This window comes from Hoplias malabaricus, chromosome 12, assembly GCF_029633855.1.
Source record: "Hoplias malabaricus isolate fHopMal1 chromosome 12, fHopMal1.hap1, whole genome shotgun sequence".
Classification (NCBI taxonomy): Eukaryota; Metazoa; Chordata; class Actinopteri; order Characiformes; family Erythrinidae; genus Hoplias; species Hoplias malabaricus.
Window position 1 is genome coordinate 8,399,672 of NC_089811.1, and position 23,026 is coordinate 8,422,697.

At 41.6% G+C, this 23,026-nt stretch overlaps 3 protein-coding genes across 6 annotated transcripts in view; 2 read left to right on the forward strand and 1 right to left on the reverse strand.

Annotated features, from left to right (window-relative positions):
- The window catches only part of LOC136710776 (TBC1 domain family member 8), a 28,276-nt gene extending 15,822 nt beyond the window's left edge, over positions 1 to 12,454 (forward strand). Inside the window, exons 7-20 of the mRNA XM_066686589.1 lie at positions 1,606 to 1,803; positions 1,949 to 2,104; positions 2,218 to 2,368; positions 2,988 to 3,202; positions 4,148 to 4,265; positions 4,627 to 4,912; positions 5,371 to 5,476; positions 5,567 to 5,665; positions 6,441 to 6,509; positions 6,639 to 6,885; positions 8,017 to 8,082; positions 8,976 to 9,059; positions 9,478 to 9,578; positions 9,818 to 12,454. Of these exons, the coding sequence (XP_066542686.1) occupies positions 1,606 to 1,803; positions 1,949 to 2,104; positions 2,218 to 2,368; positions 2,988 to 3,202; positions 4,148 to 4,265; positions 4,627 to 4,912; positions 5,371 to 5,476; positions 5,567 to 5,665; positions 6,441 to 6,509; positions 6,639 to 6,885; positions 8,017 to 8,082; positions 8,976 to 9,059; positions 9,478 to 9,578; positions 9,818 to 10,192 (2,271 nt within the window). The 3' untranslated portion in view covers positions 10,193 to 12,454. The remainder of the gene's footprint in view (positions 1 to 1,605; positions 1,804 to 1,948; positions 2,105 to 2,217; positions 2,369 to 2,987; positions 3,203 to 4,147; positions 4,266 to 4,626; positions 4,913 to 5,370; positions 5,477 to 5,566; positions 5,666 to 6,440; positions 6,510 to 6,638; positions 6,886 to 8,016; positions 8,083 to 8,975; positions 9,060 to 9,477; positions 9,579 to 9,817) is intronic.
- A 77-nt stretch (positions 12,455 to 12,531) lies between these two features.
- Positions 12,532 to 15,475, reverse strand: rpl31 (ribosomal protein L31). Of its 2 annotated transcripts, XM_066686595.1 has the most exons (5): positions 15,427 to 15,475; positions 14,391 to 14,497; positions 13,651 to 13,776; positions 13,435 to 13,547; positions 12,532 to 12,619 (listed from the first exon to the last, which is right to left on the reverse strand). In XM_066686595.1, the coding sequence occupies exons 2-5, from the start codon at positions 14,495 to 14,497 to the stop codon at positions 12,588 to 12,590; spliced, it is 378 nt and encodes a 125-aa protein (XP_066542692.1). In that variant the 5' UTR covers positions 15,427 to 15,475; the 3' UTR covers positions 12,532 to 12,587. The 2 variants fall into 2 exon arrangements, with proteins under 2 accessions (XP_066542692.1, XP_066542691.1); XM_066686594.1 differs by lacking the exon at positions 15,427 to 15,475 and having other exon boundaries at positions 14,391 to 14,516.
- A 213-nt stretch (positions 15,476 to 15,688) lies between these two features.
- Positions 15,689 to 22,289, forward strand: cnot11 (CCR4-NOT transcription complex, subunit 11). Of its 3 annotated transcripts, none has more exons than XM_066686593.1 (8): positions 15,689 to 15,912; positions 16,525 to 16,870; positions 17,493 to 17,657; positions 18,082 to 18,234; positions 19,190 to 19,392; positions 19,932 to 20,134; positions 20,766 to 20,862; positions 21,492 to 22,289. In XM_066686593.1, exons 2-8 carry the CDS (start codon positions 16,552 to 16,554, stop codon positions 21,651 to 21,653), a joined length of 1,302 nt encoding a protein of 433 aa, XP_066542690.1. In that variant the 5' UTR covers positions 15,689 to 15,912; positions 16,525 to 16,551; the 3' UTR covers positions 21,654 to 22,289. The 3 variants fall into 3 exon arrangements, with proteins under 3 accessions (XP_066542690.1, XP_066542689.1, XP_066542688.1); XM_066686592.1 differs by having other exon boundaries at positions 15,689 to 15,897; positions 21,456 to 22,286; XM_066686591.1 differs by having other exon boundaries at positions 21,456 to 22,284.
- The last annotated feature ends 737 nt before the right edge of the window (positions 22,290 to 23,026 follow it).

Sequence of the window (23,026 nt, forward strand, 5' to 3'; positions counted from 1 at the left end):
ACTCTGACTGTACCTTTAATTACTGTGTTTAGACTCTGACTGTAACTTTAATAACTGTGTTTAGACTCTGACTGTACCTTTAATAACTGTGTTTAGACTCTGACTGTACCTTTAATTACTGTGTTTAGACTCTGACTGTACCTTTAATAACTGTGTTTAGACTCTGACTGTACCTTTAATTACTGTGTTTAGACTCTGACTGTAACTTTAATAACTGTGTTTAGACTCTGACTGTACCTTTAATAACTGTGTTTAGACTCGGACTGTAACTTTAGTAACTGTGTTTAGACTCAGACTGTAACTTTAATAACCGTGTTTAGACTCTGACTGTAACTTTTAATTACTGTGTTTAGACTCTAACTATACCTTTAATAACTGTGTTTAGACTCTGACTGTACCTTTAATAACTGTGTTTAGAGTCTGACTGTAACTTTAATAACTGTGTTTAGACTCTGACTGTACCTTTAATAACTGTGTTTAGACTCTGACTGTAACTTTAATAACTGTGTTTAGACTCTGACTGTACCTTTAATAACTGTGTTTAGACTCTGACTGTAACTTTAATAACCGTGTTTAGACTCTGACTGTAACTTTAATAACCGTGTTTAGACTCTGACTGTACCTTTAATAACTGTGTTTAGACTCTGACTGTACCTTTAATAACCGTGTTTAGACTCTGACTGTACCTTTAATAACCGTGTTTATACTTAGACTGTAACTTTAATAACCGTGTTTAGACTCTGACTGTACCTTTAATTACTGTGTTTAGACTCTGACTGTAACTTTAATAACTGTGTTTAGACTCTGACTGTACCTTTAATAACCGTGTTTAGACTCTGACTGTAACTTTTAATTACTGTGTTTAGACTCTAACTGTACCTTTAATAACTGTGTTTAGACTCTGACTGTAACTTTAATAACTGTGTTTAGACTCTGACTGTACCTTTAATTACTGTGTTTAGACTCTGACTGTACCTTTAATAACTGTGTTTAGACTCTGACTGTACCTTTAATTACTGTGTTTAGACTCTGACTGTAACTTTAATAACTGTGTTTAGACTCTGACTGTACCTTTAATAACCGTGTTTAGACTCTGACTGTAACTTTTAATTACTGTGTTTAGACTCTAACTGTACCTTTAATAACTGTGTTTAGACTCTGACTGTAACTTTAATAACTGTGTTTAGACTCTGACTGTACCTTTAATTACTGTGTTTAGACTCTGACTGTAACTTTAATAACTGTGTTTAGACTCTGACTGTACCTTTAATTACTGTGTTTAGACTCTGACTGTAACTTTAATAACTGTGTTTAGACTCTGACTGTAACTTTAATAACTGTGTTTAGACTCTGACTGTACCTTTAATTACTGTGTTTAGACTCTGACTGTAACTTTAATAACTGTGTTTAGACTCTGACTGTACCTTTAATTACTGTGTTTAGACTCTGACTGTACCTTTAATAACCGTGTTTAGACTCTGACTCTAACTTTAGTAACCGTGTTTAGACTCTGACTGTAACTTTTAATTACTGTGTTTAGACTCTGACTGTAACTTTAATAACTGTTTAGGCTTTAAAGATTATTTCTTTAATGGTTGTGTACAGGTGCAGTCGATTGAGAAGGCAGAGAGTACGAGTGCTCTCCCAAACCCAGTGATCATCAGCGTGAAGTCGAAGAAGGCATTTCAGCTGATCGAGCTTCAGCAGAGGGACGAGCTGGTGGAGAACCTGACTGAACGGCTGAGGGCCCTTCACTGGAGACAAGCCATGTTCAGGGGCCAAAACCAGCGCAAAAAGTCACTGGTAACGAGGGGCGTGGGGTCTTGAGCTCATAATGAATCCATTTGGTTTCACTTTTCAAATATTTAAATATATATTTATTATAAAATATATATTAAATATAAAATTTCCAGCAATGTTTGTGTGTGTGTCTGTGTCTATTCTCCAGATCTCCCCGACTCCTTATTACACATTCTATTACGACACGACAAGTCCAGAGGAGAACGAGGGAGTATCTGATGAAGCAGTCAGGAACACTGTTCTCACTGAATCTCTCATCACCACCTTTCAATCCGACCAATCACAGACCACCGCCATCAAAGCTGTGAGTACAGAGTCCTGCTATTGGTCAGGGATCATCAATATGGACATGTACTATGTTTTGTTTGTGTTTGTTCTCACTGTGTGTGTGTGTGTGTGTGTGTGTGTGTGTGTTAGTCCTCAGAGCAACTGAAGGTGAGGTTGTGGGAGGATCATTTTGAAGAGTTTGGCCGCGGTGTTCACATGTTCAAGACAGATAAAATTCGCAAACTTGTCGCAATGGGGATCCCAGAGTCTCTGCGTGGAGAAATGTGGCTTACCTTTTCAGGTGAGAGACTAAGGGGTGTGTGTATATATGTATGTGTGTGTCTGTCCACCAGGTATATATCACATTGTGGGGACTTGTCTTTCTTATAGGGGCCACCTTTCCTTAAATGTAATGAATTAAAGTTGGGTTAATATTAGGGTTATGGTTAAGTTTTAGAGGTTATAGTTAGGGGTTAGGTTTAATGGCTGGCATTAGGTTAAGGGATTAGGGATTATGTTTAGGGTTTAGGGGTTAGGATTATGTGTAGCAGTAAGAGGTTATGGTTAGACAGAGGGTTATAAGGTTGAGTTAAGAGTTATGGAATTAGGTTTAAGCTAAATATACTTATGGAATATCTAATGATAAATCTCCACAAAATGAATGGATGTCTATGTAATGTCCTAACAATTCTCAGATAAACAATTGTGTGTGTGTGTGTGTGTGTGTGTAATGCTATATTTGAATGCTATAAATGTAAATATGACATCCCCAGGCTGTTATTTCCTCTCATGCAACACCAGGCTTGAATCTGATTGGCTGGACTCTTCCTACTTCATTAAACCTCTGATATGATGCTCCGTTTTTTTCCTGAACTGCTTCAGACCACATTACATCACTTCTGTGTATGGTTGTTTTCCAGATGCGTGTTCGTCTCTAGCGGCCCACCCAGATTACTACACTGATCTGGTATGTCGGAGCATGGGTGAGACCAGTGTAGCCACGGAGGAGATTGAGAGGGATCTGCACCGATCTCTTCCAGAACACGCAGCTTTCCAGAACCAGACGGGTATCTCAGCCCTGAGGAGAGTCCTCACCGCATATGCCCACCGCAACCCCAACATCGGATACTGCCAGGTATGCACAGTGACTATAGAAGGGGTTTTGTAGTTCAGTTACACACTGTAGTCCCCACAGAGCACATAATGATGTGGAAGGTGGGTCATTCTCAGCGCTGCAGTAACGCTGACATGGTGGTGTTGTGTTAGTGTGTGTGTTGTGCTGGTACGAGTAGACAGGAGTTTTTAAACGCCTCAGTGTCACTGCTGGACTGAGAATAGTCCACCAACCAAAAACATTCAGACCACAGCATCCTGTGTCCACTGATGAAGGACTAGAGGACGACAGACACACACTGTGCAGTGACAGATGAGTTACTGTCTCTGACTTTACATCTACAAGGTGGACCAATGAGGGAGGACTCTCACAGAGTGGACACAGGGTTTAAAAACTCCAGCAGATGGACTACAGTCTGTAATGTGTACCCCTGTGTGTATGTAACAGTTCTTCTGCACTCGATTGCAAACATATACACACATGCACAAACGCACGCACACTGAGCTGGTCGTGCATCAGAAAGAACGCTCATGGCTGAAACTGAAACCACGATTCAAGACACATTTTAGCCAAAAAAAGAAAATGAAAGCCAAGAGCTGTGTGTTCATTTCCTGTCAAAAAGCAATACTAGGTCATATTTACCTTAAAATTACAGCTTTAAAAACGTTGTGATGCTCCACTGAGCTGTAACAGGAAGAATAGAGTCTCTTTCATTGCTGCTTCAGGCTTAGCACTGCAGAAACTGCACTATGTAACTTTTGGAGGAGGGTAGAAGACCACATCCTGACACAGACAGTGCTGAAAATGTGAATTATACTCTGCAACTGTAGGGGGAGCCCAAGAGCAATAACACCAAATCTTACTTTGTGTTTCATTTAAATTTGAGTAGGTGGAGTTCAGTAGAAGAGTTTGACCTGGTTAATGCTCTCAGCCAATCAGGTGTGTGTGTGTGTGTTCCGCTTCCAGTCCATGAACATCCTGGCGTCTGTGCTGTTGCTCTACACCAGAGAAGAAGAAGCGTTCTGGCTTCTGGTCACTGTGTGCGAAAGGATGCTGCCGGATTACTTCAACCACAGAGTCATTGGTCAGTATTTACTCACTGGCCACTTTATCAGAAACAGTCCCCTTCTACTCCCACTCACTGGCCACTTTATCAGGGTGTGTGTGTGTTCTGGCTGCTGTTTATTTGTGGAAGTGGTGTAAATAGTCTGTGTTTTTGTTTTGTCGCCTCATCTCAGTTCCTGATATACTCTTCCGCTCAGACTTCTTTTGGTCAATGTTCAGAACCACCACACCTTTCTGTGCCTGCGTGTGTGTGTTTGTACGTTACTGTAGTATATATGTGTAGACTGTATACAAGGGGTCTTTAAATGAATCCTTCCCCCCCCATCTCCTCTTCTCTTTGTCTCTATCTGTGTGTGTTTCTCTCTCTCTCTTTCTCTCAGGTGCTCAAGTGGACCAGTCGGTATTTGAAGAGTTAATTCAGGAGCGTTTGCCGTCTCTGGCTGAAAATATTCCGGATCTTTCACCTCTGGCATCCGTGTCCCTGACGTGGTTTCTCACGCTGTTCCTGAGCGTTCTCCCGTTCCGCTGCGCTCTCAGCGTTCTCGACTGTTTTTTCTACCACGGAATCAAGGCCGTGTTCCAGCTGGGCCTCGCGGTGCTGGAAGCTAATGCCACAGAACTGTGTTCCAGCTCAGACGACGGACAAGCGCTGATGACCCTCACCAGGTTCTCGCTTGTACAGGATTAGTTTCACATCAGTGGGTGCGGTAATATAAATATTAGCAGAGAATATCAGTGATTTTAGTCTCGTCTGAATACGGCACCCATGTTTTTTACATCAGTAAGATTCCACAAACTTTTACCTTCTTTAAAGCAATACTAGGTAGAGAATGGATGTTCAGAGGCACACGAGGAGGTGAATAGTTTTGTCCAAATTAACCTGATCTGTGGTTAGAAATAAATATAATAATGATGATGATCTCTTGAGAGTTAAAGTGGTCAATGAAGCATTATACAGAATAGTTTAATTAAGTAATAAGTAAATGTTAGAGTGGTTTTACGATTGCATTGTTCAGAAAACAGAAGAAAAAGCACTTGTTTGAGTCATTGACTTGCACTATGTTTTTCAGCTCTATTCAACATAGCTCTGCTGTGATGTTGAATATGTGTGTGTGTGTGTGTAGTTTCCTGGAGCAGGTTCGAGATGACATGGAGCCATGTATGTGTGCTGAGGAGGCGGGGCCTGCGGGACACACTCACATCACTGCCCTGATCAACGATGCGTATGAGGTGAGAATGTGTGCATTTGTTTTATTTTATATAAACATATATGATGAGACAGTAGTCTGAAACTGCACCTGTGTGTGTGTGTGTTTTTAGAAATTCGGGGACCTGACTGTGAGGCAGCTGGAGACGATGAGGTGCAGACACAGAATCCAAGTTCTACAAAACCATGAAGACACAACCAAAGAGAACACTGTGAGATACACATACACATATATATACATACATACACACACACTTATAAGATTGCTGTGGCCGTTTATCATCTGATCAGCCACTAGCTACACTTAACATCTATGGTTGATCATTGAGCCCATCACTTGAGTACCCAAACCACCCACTGCATTGTTAGCTCTTCACAGGGTCATCAGGTAGGCACCTCCCTTCACTGAATTAAGCCCACAACACCTCCAGAAGGCTCAGCAGTGAAGTCTGGCATCCCAGACCCACTCTCCTCCAAGCTAGCTTTACACTCTTACACTTAAGTATCAACAACTATAAATCCACACTGGCCTCCTTGGTGACTAAGGTTGTATCTAGCCCCGCTGGCACCGTTAATTCATGCTCAGTGCCACCAGTTCCATCTGATCTATACGTGCATTTCCCCAACTAGTGTGTGTATGTTGTGTGTGTGTGTGTGTGTGTGTGTGTGTATTGTGTGTGTGTGTGTGTGTGTGTATATTGTGTGTGTGTATATTGTGTGTGTGTGTGTGTATATTGTGTGTGTGTGTGTATTGTGTGTGTGTGTGTATTGTGTGTGTGTATATTGTGTGTGTGTGTGTATATTGTGTATTGTGTGTGTGTGTATTGTGTGTGTGTGTGTGTGTGTGTGTGTATAGTGTGTGTGTGTATAGTGTGTGTGTGTATATTGTGTGTGTATATTGTGTTTGTGTGTATAGTGTGTGTGTATAGTGTGTGTGCCGCCCTCTTGTGGATCTCTGTGATTAATGCCTCTCTCTTGTGTCTGTAGTTAAGGCTGGTCTCTCCTGACGTGTCTCTTTCTCAGGAGGATCTGTCCGGTCTCTATGACCTCTTTAAGGTGTGTCTGAATGTATATAATCTTCATTGTCTTCATCACCTTCACTGTTGTCGTCATTTTATTTCAGGTCATGTAAGAGTAACTTTTACCAGATCTATCCATTTATCATGCATCGTGTGTGTGTTTCAGACGGAGCACTTTATCAGTCTGTACTGGGGGGATGGAGTGCGTCCTGCGCCCCCAAAGCCGGAGCCAGCGAGGAGGGGTTACACTGAGAGTTATCACGTGGACTGTGCTCAGTTTAAGAGTCTCTACATGCTGCTGACCGCATGGTCCTGCGGCTCTCACACTGACACCATGGCCCAGAGGGCCTTCAGACTCTTGGACCAGGACCACCAGAACCGCATCAGCTTCACACAGTTTGCCCACTGGCTCGGTCAGTACTCACATACTACAATCTACATACTGCTTTAAAATAAAGGTTGCTGTACAGGAAACATGGTGTGAATAAATAAAAATAATAATAATAATTTACACTTATATAGCACTTTTCACGTACCCAAGGATGCTTTACAAATGAGCGATTAAAATAAATAAATAAATAAAACCTTCAGAGAATGTGTTATGAGTAAAGATGGAAAGAGGAGGAAAAGCGGATGGCAGAGGGTAAGTGTCGGGGCAGCAATGCTGAAAGACCTGCCGCACATGAGATGGAGTGTGCGGGGAGAGAGAGGTGTTGTTATATTGTGCCTCTGTCGTGGCAGGCTGTTTCTAGACTACTTGCTGTGCTGGTGCACAAACACAGTTTAAAGGGGCACAGCTGGACCCTTCAGCTCGGTTTTGGGGGAAGGTAGGAGACCACCTCCTTTGATTTAAAGTACATTACACTCTGCAGCTGAAGGTGAAGACCAAGAGCAAAAAATGTGAAATCTTATCTAGTGTTACGCTAAAGTGGGCTTTATTCTGTCGTAGATAAAAATATAAAGAACATATTAACACAAAATACATTTCATTAATTGCAGTAATTTAAATTGTTCATGTGCACTTTCTTGAAAAAAAAGGATGGAGGTTTTTGAGCTTGTTATGTATTCCTCCTTTTACTAGCAAGCATAAAAAAGCATAACATAACATAACAAATGCCTTTGCTAATTTAACTCATGCCTGGACTGTAGTGCTGTAATATGTATTTTGGGCTATAGCTTATAGTTATAAACAGCTACAACCAAAACATACTTTTATGAGCTATCATTATCTGTCTGATTTTCTTCTGAATATTTACCAGTCTTTTACTCATTTATTGCTGGCAGTGTAAAAAGAGGTGGACCCTCCCAGTGTTGGTAGAGTTGTGTGTGATTGGGGGGTGTCAGTAAACGAGGTGGAACTGGAGATGATGAGTGATCCTTAGAGTGTAAAGATATGGTTTTCTGCCTGAAGATTCTGTTGAAATGTGAGATATTTGGGACATTTATATTCACTAGAACATCATCATGATTTTATGAGCACTTTATAAATCGTTGCAGTTCTTGGTGTTGATGCTGTGGTTATGATTTTATCCCCCTCTCTGTAGACACTCTGTACTGTGAAGACTTTAACGAGAAAGTCCGGCTCCTCTATCGTCTACACATTCCTCCAGGTGAGGACACACACACACACAGAGAAAGAGAGAGAGAGAGTTTTGTCAGTATTGCTGCTGTGATGAATAAAATTGTTAAAGTGGACCGGGCGTTTTTCTGATAAAGTGGCCAGTGAGTGTCAGTAGAAGGGAGGTGTTTCTGATAAAGTGGCCAGTGAGTGTCAGTAGAAGGGGGGTGTTTCTGATAAAGTGGCCAGTGAGTGTCAGTAGAAGGGGGTGTTTCTGATAAAGTGGCCAGTGAGGATAAGTAGAAGGGGGTGTTTCTGATAAAGTGGCCAGTGAGTGTCAGTAGAAGGGGGTGTTTCTGATAAAGTGGCCAGTGAGTGTCAGTAGAAGGGGGGTGTTTCTGATAAAGTGGCCAGTGAGTGTCAGTAGAAGGGGGTGTTTCTGATAAAGTGGCCAGTGAGTGTCAGTAGAAGGGGGTGTTTCTGATAAAGTGGCCAGTGAGTGTCAGTAAAAGGGGGTGTTTCTGATAAAGTGGCCAGTGAGTGTCAGTAGAAGGGGGGTGTTTCTGATAAAGTGGCCAGTGAGTGTCAGTAGAAGGGGATGTTTCTGATAAAGTGGCCAGTGAGTGTCAGTAGAAGGGGGGTGTTTCTGATAAAGTGGCCAGTGAGTGTCAGTATAAAGGGGTTGTTTCTGTTAAAGTGGCCAGTGAGTGTCAGTAGAAGGGGGGTGTTTCTGATAAAGTGGCCAGTGAGTGTCAGTAGAAGAGGGGTGTTTCTGATAAAGTGGCCAGTGAGTGTCAGTAAAAGGGGGGTGTTTCTGATAAAGTGGCCAGTGAGTGTCAGTAGAAGGAGGTGTTTCTGATAAAGTGGCCAGTGAGTGTCAGTAGAAAGGAGGGGGTATTTCTGCTAAAGTGGCCAGTGAGAATAGTTATATTTTGTTGTTTTTAGCTCTGACTGAGAACGAAGATCAGTCGTCTCTGAAGAACCCCATCCTGTCCACCACCAGACCCCTCTACGTGGACCTGCCAAACGGTAACAAAGACCATCACTTTTAAACCACACTTAAAAAAAAATTTGAATTTCCCTCCACTACACATTAAACCCTAGTTTATTAGTTAAAGCGCTGACTGTCCAGAGAGAGTCGTGACTCTACACCAGTGCAGACGACCAGCACTAACTCTCCATCTGTAAAATCTCCAGCTGCAGCAGAGATCACATTTGTTTTTATCCGACTCAGAATGGTAGCTCATAAAATTACACATCGGTCTTTAGAAGAGGTTCAAACGCTACTTTGATCGGTGATCGACAAAAGAATTCAGCGAGAGAGTCCAGTAGAGTATGTACCATGTGGTGGAAAAGCACCACTAATGTGTGGGTTTTATTGACATCCCAAAATCACTGAACAAAAACCGGGCTGTAGTGGGTACTGAGAGCTTTGTTTGTTGTTCAGGGGAGAGGAAGAGTTATGAGGAGCAGCTGAAGCAGATGCTGAAGGACTTGGCCAAAGAGAAAGAAAAAGGCCAAGAGAAAACCCTTCCTCACATGAAGCAGGTGAGACTCGGTTGGTCACTTTGTGCTTCGCTGGATTTAAATGAAATGAAAATGAAATGATTCAGTTGTAATGCAGTTATTTGTCATTGTACAACGTACAACCAAATGTGTCTTTCGCATTTAACCCATCTGTGGCAGTGAACACACACACTAGTGCACTAGGGGCAGCCATCTGCAGCACCCGGGGAGCGGGTGCCGTGCTCAGGATCATTAACAGTTCACTGTCTTCCCTCCGACAGCGGGAATTCGTCCAGTTCTGTAAGACGCTGTGCAGCATGTTCCACGAAGACCCTGCAGAGAACGAACTCTTCCAGGCCATAGCCATGGTGACGAGCCTGGTCCTGCAGATCGGAGAGGCCAGACACAAGGGACGGCCCTCTGGGGCAGAGCCAGAGGTTGACGAACCCTCCAATCAGGCGGCTCCCAGCTCCTCTGAGGCTGAAAGTGATTGGACGGTGAGTTTTGAGCAGATCCTGGCCTCGTTACTCACAGAGCAAGCTCTCATTACTTTCCTGGAGGGACCCGTGGACCTGAGCGCCAAAATCAGCTCCGCAAAAGAGAGACAGTATCAAATGCGAGACAAACTGCTCATGATTCAACACAAGACCAGATGAGACCTGGACGAGACTCTGACGATAAACATACCATTTAGAGGAGACAAGGTTCAGACCTATGGGAGATACTGACGAAAGCCAAAGGAGACCCAGATGAGACAAGATCCAAATGACAAGGTTTCTGTATGTTTCTCAGACAATCCTTTGTATCCTAGAAGCAGAGGAGCCCACTGGGACCACCAAGGGGAGCTGGCCTTCCTTTGAAAAACAGAATCCAAAGAGAGATGCGTTTCATTCCCAATCCCAGCAGTGTATCTGAAAATCCCACACAGGGTTTACTTTAATCTGTTAAACCAGAGTGGAGTTTGTTTACCTTTGTTTGAAATCGCTACTGTCAGGACAAAACCTCGTATCTCTGAAGCAGACCATTTTTACAGGAGGAGGACAAACAGAAACTTCGTAATAAACGTCAGTCCAGTCATGAACATGCTAATGCTAATGCTAATAAGTGCTGCTGGCACTTTCTAACATCGCCTACACCAACATGGAGATGACTTTTGTTTGGACAGCAGCGATATGCCACAAAGTTTAGGTTTGTCATTAAAAAAACAGTAAATAAAAAGCTTGTTTGACATGAAGAAGCAGCACAGCTTGAACACCCCAGGATTAACTGAGATGCATGAACACTGCCCCCAGTGACAGTCAGTTTTTATAAAATGGCTGCCAGACATTTGCATGTTTGAAGGAAGGTGAAATGCTGTGAATTCACGGCTGATTAATACAGTGCCTTAACCATTGGCAGTCACCGTGTTGTACACACGCAGTGTACCGCTGAAGACATATCCGATTAATTTACTGTGAACTCCTTCGTCAGACCACTCTGCCGACAATGAAGTGACCTTCTCTGTTCACTGAAGTATTTATTACCTTCCATTAACTTCACTTTGGTGATGCCCTGATACACTACGGCCCAAAGTCTGTGCACCAAGGATGTTCTTGTGGAGTTTGTCCCAGCGTTTACTCATCTGCAAAGGCTTTACGATATAAGCTGGCACATTTTGCTGTGAGGATTTAATAGCATTCAGCCGCATAAACATCCATGAAGGTCAGGTGCTGGTGATGAGGTCTGCATCACAAACACCACTGCAGCTCATAACAGAAGAACCGGAGAACTCAAGAGCTGAGGGTCTTGTACTCTTACAGACTTTGACTCATGTGCAACTGCTCCAGAGCTCCAAATGGGTGCAGCTAAAATTATTAGCTAAACTCCACAACCTTTGGGCTTAGTGTGTATCAGTAATGATTAGAGGTGGGCAATTGTGGGGAAAAAATAACACCTTGATATTTTCACAAAACACAATTTCTACCACAGTAATGAATCTTTGAGGGTCGATAAGTTGAAAAACTAAGTAACAAATATTAATATAAATAAATACAAAGTGATTTTAATCAGCATTTCCTTCTGTAGTAAAACCTGGTTAGAATCAAGAAAATGCTCAGAAACGTTGATACAGACGTAGTTTTGGCTTAATTTACTATAGCGATGATAAATATGGCTCCGTTACCCACCTGTGATCATCGGAAAATGGTCTCTTACTAATACAAATCTGTACTTTGACATCATTTCTACTGTGCCTTTCACATACTTGTCTTGATTGTCCTCTTCAGCCAAAACATTAAAACAACCTTGTTTCTACACTCATTGTCCACATTATCAGCTCCACTGACCACATCGATGCAGACTGACACTGCATAAGTTCATAGCCCTCTTTCCCCATGGCTAATGACCCACACACAGCAGGTATGATGTGGGTGGGGGACCAGTCTCAGCACTGCAGTGACACTGACGTGATTGTGGTGTGTTCTATACTAGTACGAGTAGAAGAAACAAAGCAGTGCTGCTGGTCCAGCGCAATTGAAGTTCAATGGACAGTGGAACTGAAAATGGGCAGCAAATGCAGTAACGAGGTCATTTTAATTGTGAGCAGAGGATGTAGCTTTAAAAAAAAGTTTCACTATGTTCCTTTCAAGACCAACTGACCTGCTTTTAATGATCTAAAGAAATGTAAGGTTTTTTTTAATGTTTTCTTCATTTTATATTTTGCCTTAAATAAAATCACTGAAAAGAAGTACTTTCATTTGTAAAACCCACAAAAGAAGTTTTCAGGAGGAATGTGGTCCCATTTTTGTCTCAACATCACTCCCTTGCAGCAGATAAAGAAGTCACACCAGAAATGAACAGCAATAAATCGGGGAAAAAAATACAAATTTAAATCAGTGGCTGCTGGAGCTCTGCTACTTTTCAGGGTTAAAATGAGGTGATATTGTTGCAATACTCTGTATAAAGTTTAAATGCCAGAGTGACGTTTCGTCTTAGTTTCTATGCAGGCAAAAATAAAACCCAACACACACTGAATCCTTTTATAAATTTATTCCAACATCCATGAACAGAACATTAGTTTTCATCCACATTGACAGTCTGAAGACCTAGAGAGAGAGAGGGAGAGAACACAGGATTAAACAAACAGGCTAATTCAACTTCTGCATTGAAAATAATGAGCAAAGGTTTCAGAAACTATAATAACTAGACTAGATATAACTAGAATAAACTGCATGTGCATCAGTCTCGTGTAAACCAGTCCTGAACGTGTCATCAGATTATCCCAAACTAAATCCCATATACAGAACCACCTCAGGGTTTAGTTTTCCCAAACCTTCAAAGCTCAGATCTTGGGGGCTATTCCACAAAAAAAAAAAAAAGATCTCTCAGTATGTCAGTCAACTTAACCCCAAATTCAAGCCTGTCCAATACCTATAGGACAATCCTGCTTTGTGGAATACCTCCCTGGTATCTTCACTTTGAAGATCACAAACAAAAGCAAGACGACGATCAGAATAAAGCCCCACCTATTTATTTATTTCTAAACATTGTTGATGAATGGGTCTCCACAATCTGCTGGGCCAGTGCTAGTTTTTAGCATTCATAAATAAAATCATCCCTGACTCAAAGCAGCTGGAACAAACTCAATACATTCTGGTGAAATGCAGATAAGGCACCAAATAAGATCATGGTTCATGTAAAGTCATGAGAGGAGAAAGATGGCCATCCCAACCACCCAGACATCTGTGCTCCCTTAGGACTCTACACATCTTCACTGCTTGTTTAAATCTCTGATTCATTGCGTTTTAGACTTGATATGAATGTCAGCGTTAGTTTAACCCTGTTTCATTACCGTCTATTAAACTCAGACTTGGAGAAAATTAGCCTCCAGTGTCAAAAAAAAAAAAAGCAAGAACCTCACCTTTGTATGTGGTGACAGGAACGTATGTGACGAGGGTGTACAGTTTGTTTGGGGAATCTTCATCTTCATTACGTTTCCTGGAGAGACGCACACGCATGCGGTAAGGGACGTTCCTGAAAAACACAAACATGAATCAGGGTTACAAATGTCTCCAAGCACTGATCACTTAGTCCTCACCCACTCATCCCCTTTAAGCAGAACCCAACAGACTATTACCTGACTCCTTTGGCCCACACGGCTTTGTTCAGGCGTGTGTCGATGCGGACGTCTGGGGTGCCCATCTCCTTCATGGCAAACTTGCGGATTTCCTTGATAGCGCGAGGTGCCCTTTTCTTGAAAGAGCTGCAGCAGAGGGAAGAGTGAAAGATCAATAATAGACTCTTTTAGAGGACAAAGCTATTTACAAAACAAACATAGTTCACTAATGGGGTTTCTGCACATTTGGTCATCACCAATAGCCCTTTTCCACCAACGTGGGGCTGGTTCGGTTCCTGTTCGCACACCTTCAGCACATTCCCACCAATATAAATAGGATCTGGAGGCACCATGGTTCTAATCTTGAACAGAACCAGTTTAAGATGCAGAATTAATTTGGTTGAAAATTGCTAAAAAGTGACCCGAACTGTTTCAAAGAACCAGAACTGAAAGCGGCTTCAAATCCTGCCAGGTTCCCAAACAAACAAACATTAGTGGAGCTAGAAATGCCGGGGATCTGGAGTCAGAACACCATTTCAAAGATTTACCATCAGCTGAAATTGATATCTGTGATTCTACGATCTAATTCAGGTGGCATTAAATTATTTTAAATCATAGAAAAGGCAGGTGCTCAAACAGACAATTCACAGATTCACCCAGATAAACCCAAATTCCAATGAGAAAGCCCCTTTGCGGTTCTCCTATTGGACAGTACTAACTTACAGTCAACCTGAACACAAGGACAAGCTGAAAACACTCACATGCCATGGATGCGTTTGTGGACGTTGATGGTGTACTCCCTGGTCACCACCTCGTTGATGGCGGAGCGCCCCTTCTTTTTCTCTCCTCCTTTCTTAAGTGGTGCCATCTGCAAAGACAACATTTCATTTATTCTCAGGTTTGTACATCACCAGCTTATTTACTTTATGCTTTGGTTCTTTAGAGTCTCCTGACAAGCCGATCTGGATACTGACTAAACAGTTCATAAAGGATTAAGAATAGATGATAAATGTATAAACAATGTTGCATGGTTCATCAACACCACAGTTTCCAAACAATAGAGCTGCACTATAGTGACTTGATTAAATTGAATATCCATTCTCCATAACGCACAACACACTGCATATAACACAAACAGCGTAAAAATTACTATTCAGTTACTATGTTAAGGGTTTAAAGCACAGCAGCTGTGTAAAGTCAGCTTGCAAGTCTATATTCCGTTTTTAGTGCATGGAACTAACGAATTAAAACAGGCATTTCATAAATCCAGTTCATAAACCAACAGAGATGTGCGACTTTTGCCGTGCACATTACCTACAAAAGTATTACCTTTGACAGACATCAAAAGTAACCCTCCGCCTCAAAACATGCCCTGACTGTTTGACAAAGTTTAGGCTTGTGAGCGAATTTCAACATTTTGGTGAACTACTCCTTAAAGGTTAGCTATAGTTCTTCCGCTAAAACAAACCCACACAAGCTTGTCCTTATCAAATGCGAACGTACGGAGTTAGTTTAACTTGTAAAAACAACCCACTTTTCACTCCTATTCACACCGTTTTATGTCAGTAAACTCAATGTTGCTAAACGCCGTTAGCACGTAGCTTACAGCTTCCACAGACAGGGTTCACTTTATCGGCAAAAAATACACCATTTAAAACTCGCAGCCAGTCAAAATATGATTGTTTCGGTAGTTTAAGGTTATCTATGCACATATTGGCGTGATTTTAGACCATCTTCTATATAAAAAAGGCGGATGACGCCGGATTGTTGAGAGAGTTTTCTCAGAGAGATACTCACTGTGCAAGACGAGCGTCGGAAAGGAAGGAGTTAGGCAGTGTACGTAATACAAAGACTACATCCGGGTCTTCTCCCATTGAGAACACGATGATAAAGTTCACAATTTTACCGCTTTTAGCTCTTTTTGAGTCCTGTTAACACTCACAAATGTATAAAACCTCATCGTATAATTTATTAAAATCAACATATGTACAAATGGTTGGTTGTTTTCATAATATTTTGCATCCAATCGCTGAATTAGACTACAGCGTTTAAAACTACATCTCCCATGATGCACCGTGCCTCAATGTCTGTCGGCCAACCGTCGGTTTGATGTGGAGAGGATTGAAATCTTATTTTTGGCTATTTTTATGTAGTTTCTTATGTTTAAAACTTAAAGTTCTAAATGGTAACACTTCAGAAATGATAAGAATGACATGCTGAGTCGCCGTATTTAAATACCTCGCTCTTAAATGAGTCCCAAAGCTTGAGGTGACGTTCATGTCGGTGAGCTTTGAATTTTTCTCATGTATTTGGTACAAATAATCATCATATTATGTTTTTATTTATTGTTAACGTTAAATGTCTGTGTTTTAGAAACGCGACCATGTAGATGATAGATGCTGAATTTGGCTCCTAATTCTCCTTAGACTTAATTTTTCATTCCACCTTAAATATCGCAGTAGCTGCACGCAGCATGTAGCTAACTGCTGTATCATTTGCTGTGCCATTTAAGGTGGAAAGGAATATTCAAATAAAAGCCCACTTCAGCCGCGTTCATATGTAAAAGTGAAGAGGATACAACATACACACTGATCAGCCATAACGTTAAATACACCACCAATAACCTCCCACTATGATCAAGTTCTAATTTAGACAGAAGTAATATATTTCTAAAGAAATGGTTTTTTTTCTCTAAGACACACTGTAAGATTAATTACATCCAAAAACATTAATGCAATATAACAGTAAAAATATTTATAAGTAAATACAGTTATTGATTTGAAAAACTAGAAATAAAACATAAAATATTAAATATCTGTTTGGAAAGCCATTGTCATTAAGTGCCATTTCACTGAGTCATGTTTTTTTTTATCTTATGTTTGTTTATGTGAGCAGTGATAGTAAAACTTCCAGAGAGAAATCATGACACTGGCTCCCAAGGAGCTGTCCAACCTCCTGGGCATCATCTCAGAGGAGGCCTGTGGAAACACATTTGAGAGCCTCTCCAGTGCCTTCCACCACTGCTTCGGGAAAGCCGAGCACTTCAGAGTGGGCTCTGTTCTGGTGATGCTGCTCCAGCAGCCCGATCTTCTCCCGAGTTCTCCTCAGCGTCTCACAGCTCTGTACCTGCTCTGGGAGATGTACCGAACTGAGCCGCTTGCTGCCAACCCCTTCGCCGCTGTGTTTGCCCACCTCCTCAACCCCTCTGCCTCTGGGGAGGAGCAGGAGAAACCCCTCTCAGGTACTGGGTGAGAAGGATGTATAACCAAAACCAAAATCTAGGGGCTCTGAATGGCACAGCAAAGATCTGTGGTGATGCCTCAGCCTTTCAAAGCTGGGAGTCCTAGATGCACTGATTACCAAAAACATCTGCCAATAGTATGTGGTTTTATATTATAATATGCACCACCAGCAGTTAGTCCATCAGTGTTTTACTGAGTGATGTATCTCTTGCAAAACATCTGGATGAGATACCACTTTATTAATCCCTGGAGTGAAATTAGGGCATTACAGCAGGTTACATGCAGATAAACACAAGTACAAAGATATAATTTAAAAACAGAATTAAATAATAGACTACAACGGACTAAAAAGGAGTGTAATATACACTATAAACAGATATATAGTTTGGCAGTGTGTAGATATGCATAGATAAGGTAGTTATAGATGACGTAACCACAGGAGTGCCATTTGTGTGTTACAGGACTAATTTTAGAATGCATAACAGTATTGTATATATGTATGAAGGAAATATGCCCATGAAGATGTTTCATGGATGCATAAATAAATAAATAAATCCAGAGTTGTACTATCTGATTGCCACAGTGAGGAATGATCTACATTTTAATTGTTAAATCCTCCAGGTTTCCTCCCCCCAATCACCCTCCCGGAGAAGTTTTTTCTGTCTCAGCTGATGCTGGCGCCTCCAAGGGATCTGTTTAAGAAGACACCGAGGCAGGTCTCCTGTATGGATGTGGGCTCAGCTCCACAGGCCATTGACATCAGCGGACTGCAGCTGGCTCTCGCTGGTGAGAAAGAGTTTAGTTATTAGCCTGCTTCTGAAGATTCCACTCAGTATAGGATGAGTGTAATATCATGTGTGTAATGTTTCTTTGTAAATAGTGTCTCCACTCACATTTGTGTGTTCAGTGGATTTTTATATATTTTATTTTTATATATAATTCTTAATTGAATGAATTAAACAAACTTGAGATTTTACACTGTGCTGAATTGCTTTATAAGGAAATATAATCAAATTGAATCATTGAGTTCTCAGATTTACATTTGATTGTTATGTGAATGAAACTGAAGAAATGTGGATCCTGTTTTCCACTGCATTTTGTAGTTTCGAAGGATACTGGTTTCCTTATTTGTCTGAATTTAGCCTTCATGCAACAGCTAATTTTGCCTTTTTAATGCTGTAATGTATGTCATGTGTGTGTTTTGTTGTAGAACGTCAGTCGGAGCTGCCCACTCAGAGTAAAGCCAGTTTTCCCAGCATGCTCAGCGACCCTGACCCAGACTCGTCTAATTCCGGCTTCGACAGCTCCGTGGCCAATCAGATCATAGAGTCTTTGGTCACTGGACCACGCCCTCCATTGGAGAGTAAGTGACCCAAGAGAGGGCTCTTTTTCTTTGCAAGGAAAATAAAGTTTACATCCACCCCCTTTCGACGCAGGGTCAGATGAAGCTGTAGATTGCATCATTAGTTTTACACTGGGCCTTGGAGGCTTATGCAGAAAAAAAGTAATAGAAACATGCACATTGGTAATCAGTAAACTGTGTGGAGTTGTCTGAGGCTGGAGTTGTGGTGTGAGGACCAAGACATGTTTGTGAGGGTGGTGCAGGACACAGACAGCAGTGAGGTTTGCAATAGTAACAATAGTAAGTGGAGAGATGGAGATGTGCACTGGAGAGGGAGGGACTGTTAGTAGGAGCAAGACAAGAGTACATGTTTGAATGAGATTGGGGTAGCTAGAGGGTGAGGTTTTATGGAATAGAGGTGGGGGAGGTTGATGGTGTTGCACGAATGGACCTTAGAGCAAGGTTAAAAAATGCAGTAGTCATCTTATTGATACTGCCTTTTTATATTTTACTACTACTTGCTGCTAACAAATAACTAAATACTACTTTATAACAGTTATTTTCGATTAATTAAGTTTGTATATTCACATCCGCAGATATGTTCTTCTTAAATAATGGATATCAGCATTCACTCACCATTCTCACATTCTTTATATAACTGTTGGTGCTTTTCCACAGTTGTTGTTGTTTGGGACTGAACACAGCTCTGTCACAGCATAATGTTACAAGCTGCTGTAGTGAGTCGGATAAAAACAAAGGTTTACACACCACGGTTTAGTCCCTAATCTGTATGCTTGGAGCCACAAGAGAGCAGGGACTAAAAAAAGAACCCGGTTCAAGGGACCAGGACCAAATATACCTGATGGAGAAGAAAAAAGTTGAGTCACGTACCGTAGTATAGGCACCGTCAAGTGGAAAAACACCATATGTCAAAGTCAGTCTGCTTTCTGAGCCTGGGCACTGGTGTTTTCCTCAGGTCACTTCCGTCCGGAGTTTATCCGTCCGGCTCCTCCTTTGTTGGTTTGTGAAGATGAGCTGGCGTGGCTGAACCCGTGTGAACCGGACCATCGCGTGCAGTGGGACCGTTCCATGTGCGTCCGAAACGGGACGGGCGTGGAGATTAAACGCATTATGGCCAAAGCCTTCAAAAGCCCCCTGTCAGCCCCTCAGCAAACTCAGGTACAAGCTTTCAGCTCGGTACGAAGCTGTTTTATGGATTTGTCTGTCATTGTTAGAAATTTTAAAATATCTCGTGAAACAATATTGTGATTGATATATAACTAACGACCTAAAATAAGAATCCAAACAGAACTGAGATTTCTGACGTCCACAGGTGTGTAAACGACTGGGTGAGTGTGTGGTGCTATGTCCACGGTGTGATTAAGGGGTTTCAGATTTTCAACGTCTGAGACATTTCAGCCACATGGGGGTGCTGAAAAATTATTGCACATCTCAATGGTTCATAGTAAATATCAATTATTATTTGTGTTAAATATTAAGCTTCAAAGACGAAGTTCACGATTGTAGTCAACGAACAGTTTTCATTGAATTCAGGAGACAGAAGATGTTTCCTCCCCATTTTCTGTCTTCCAGTCCGTTTGTGCTGGTAGCTGGTCTAATGTGTTTACAAACCGTCAGTGTCTTGTTAGCTGAACTCGAATTCTCTAGATTGTCTTTAACTCTGTTGTGTGTGTGTGTGTGTGTGTGTGTGTGTTTAGTTGCTGGGAGAACTGGAGAAGGATCCGAAGCTGGTGTACCACATTGGCCTAACCCCAGCCAAGCTGCCCGACCTGGTGGAGAACAACCCTCTGGTGGCCATTGAGATGCTGCTGAAACTCATGTCCTCCAGTCAGATCACTGAGTATTTCTCTGTGCTGGTCAACATGGACATGTCCCTACACTCCATGGAGGTGGTCAACAGGTACAGCACTGTCATACTGCTGGTGTTTATATAGCTCATAGAGACATAAAACAGTGTGTGTGTGAGAGAGATTGGTGGTATCCACATTTTTCATACCAACATGGTCTTAAAATTATAGCAGTATACAGTGTTACTGTGGGGAGGGTGTGTGGTGGGGTGGGGTGCACTGTTGAGCTGCACTGAGTGTTTGTTTTTATTTATTTATTTACTTTTTTAAATCCTTCTTCGTCTCTTAACTCAAGCTCAGCTCTAAACTGACAACTGTGATGGGCTACTGGGCTTGTTTTTTTGTGAGATCCTACAGTGCCCCCTCCCTGTGGCTCACTTAAATGCACAAAAATGTTTGGCCATGTTCTTAAAGAACAGATATTTGGCACAGCACACACACGTCATAAATACAGACCTCATTTTGAGATACCATTTTCAAATATTGTGATACACGGTATTATCGTTATACGGCCCAACCTTAGTGTGTGTGAGAGAGTGAGTGAGTGTGAGTTTTTTGTTTCCAGCTTTTACAGAAGATAAATGAAAGAATTAATGAAAACTGTCTAATTGTTAATACGGTTATTTTCAGTGTGCTGGGATATACACAGCACAAAATTCAGAAAACCCTTTCACTCTGCTGCAGGTTGACCACAGCTGTGGATCTTCCTCCTGAGTTCATCCACCTCTACATCTCCAACTGCATCTCCACCTGTGAGCAGATCAAGGACAAGTACATGCAGGTCAGTCCCTGCAGACTCAGCACTCTACTCAGCTGCATTTATTCAATTTATTTATGGAAACGTCTGTTGCTTCAGTCATCCTAATAAGGTAAAGGTTATAAACAGTAATCTTACCAAGAGTCAAACATGCAGGCTTATTATATTAACAGCAGAATCAAATAAGTCTATGTGGTGCCTGATGAATCCAGTTTCAAAAACTGTTCTCTGGGATGGATTGTGTTGTTGTTCATCTGCTTGGCCACTGGATGGCACCCTGACTAATGCACTTGCTGAGATTCTCAATGTGAGACCTCTGGTGGCTAGGTCGATGAACTACAAAAACAGACAGGCACTACAGTAATATTGCTAGTGCACCTTTTAAAGCAAGATAACCATGTTCTGCTGTTTTCAGTTGTTTGCGTTGGTCAGTGGCAATGAGGAGAGCTAACACAGGCTTTATGATGAGGCTTGTAGCTTGTGAAAGATTTTTACGTTTTAAATTCTGTGTTTGAACTTTACATCACATCTGTAGTGTGATTAAGACTAAGATGGCAGGTGTGTGGATATAAGTTAAAAGATAAAATATGAGTTTAATCCGTGTGTGTGTGTGTCAGAATCGTTTGGTGCGACTGGTGTGTGTGTTCCTCCAGTCTCTGATCAGGAATAAGATCATCAACGTCCAGGACCTGTTCATCGAGGTGCAGGCCTTCTGCATCGAGTTCAGCCGGATCCGAGAAGCTGCCGGACTTTTCCGGCTCCTCAAGACCCTTGACAATGGAGAGACCCCTGCAGAGGGCAAGCCCACCAAATAAAGACTCTGAAGGACACTCCACATAGACCTGTAAAGATGCGTAAAGCATGTGCTAGTCACAACAGCTGGACATTTATTCTTTCTCCCTGTTATTGTTTCTTCCCGATTATTTTATTAGATTTTTTTTACTAAACTGTCCTTTACCTTCTGTGAAAATGGACCAACAGAAGTCAAAGAAGAATTAGAAAAAGACACCCACACGTTTTTGTCTTTCTCCTGAAGAGAGTGGTTCTGTTCTGAGAGTGATGATATGTTTCTTCGGTCCTGCTCTGATGTATATCTGGATGGAAGTAGCAGCTTCATTACAGACGAACAGTGTTCTGTTTTATCTTTGTTAAATCCAGACCTGCACTTCCCCTTTTCAGCATCATTTATTTCTGGGCGCTAAAACTATTGACAAAAATGGCACCCCAGAAAGATCTAATCGCCCCTTATTAATTCTGTCCCCTCACTCAGTATTAAATCCTCTCTTCTTATTGTTTCTCTTTGGACCCATGTGCATTTTTCTGAGCGCTTTGGGCTTCAGTCCCTAGGCCGTTTGGAGGAAGTCAACCTTTTCTCTAAAAGGATGTTATGTAAATTGTGGTGTGTGTAGTCTTCCGCACTGGAGGAACACTGGTCTCTTGAGTCATTGACTTCTGTCTAATGTTTAATAAAAAAGAAAGACACAATTTTACCATGTTTTAAACCTTCATTTTACAGTTTACCAGACTGTAGTGGGTTTTTGCCTCCTCATCCTCCTCATGCACAGCACTACACTGAAAATTGAACACATCTGTAGCATTGAACCGATACACACACACACACAGCGTGGATTGCATCCATGGCAACTCCTTACTCAAGGCTCTTCAGCTGTGGATGTTGAGGGTGGATAAACTGTCCCCACATTACAGTCCCAAGCCTGCTTCTTTATCCTTTATGCCCCAGGTGCCTCAAATTATAGCAAATTAAAAAGTAATCCAGTAAACCTCTAGAAAACTAAAAATCAGTTTAACCACTGGTGATATGAGGGTGTTTCTGCACTATTTACCATTCATTCACACAGCTAAAATAAGTCAATATATGCATGTATTTAAATGTTCTCCAGGGCAATGTTTTGACAAAGTGCATTAAACAAATTTATTTCCTATTCTAGTTCACAATAAACTGTAAAATATGATAATGATTACAAAAGGAGTCATTTTAGGAAGAGCTCTGTTACATTTTGTGTCTGAGAAACCTGTCTGGATATTTATCTGGGTTGGGATGCATGTCTATGTTGTTGTAGTTCACCTACTTAACCACCTGAGGTCACATTCATTCAATCTTTACTAATCCACTGTGTGTTTCTCCAGATTCATGCTATGTAAGCTCTAGTGGTAATGTAGGTGAACT

Bases quoted from the DNA above. Each gene is read 5' to 3' on its own strand.
- rpl31 (XM_066686594.1), bottom strand. From the start codon at position 14,512: ATGTTGTCTTTGCAGATGGCACCACTTAAGAAAGGAGGAGAGAAAAAG. The intron at 13,548-13,650 runs GTAATAGTCTGT...TGTGTTTTTCAG, and splicing joins GTGTGGGCCAAAGGAGTCAG to GAACGTCCCTTACCGCATGC. The intron at 12,620-13,434 runs GTGAGGTTCTTG...CTCTCTCTCTAG, and splicing joins TCCTGTCACCACATACAAAG to GTCTTCAGACTGTCAATGTG.
- cnot11 (XM_066686592.1), top strand. From the start codon at position 16,552: ATGACACTGGCTCCCAAGGAGCTGTCCAACCTCCTGGGCATCATCTCA. The intron at 16,871-17,492 runs GTACTGGGTGAG...TAAATCCTCCAG, and splicing joins GCAGGAGAAACCCCTCTCAG to GTTTCCTCCCCCCAATCACC. The intron at 18,235-19,189 runs GTAAGTGACCCA...TGTTTTCCTCAG, and splicing joins ACCACGCCCTCCATTGGAGA to GTCACTTCCGTCCGGAGTTT.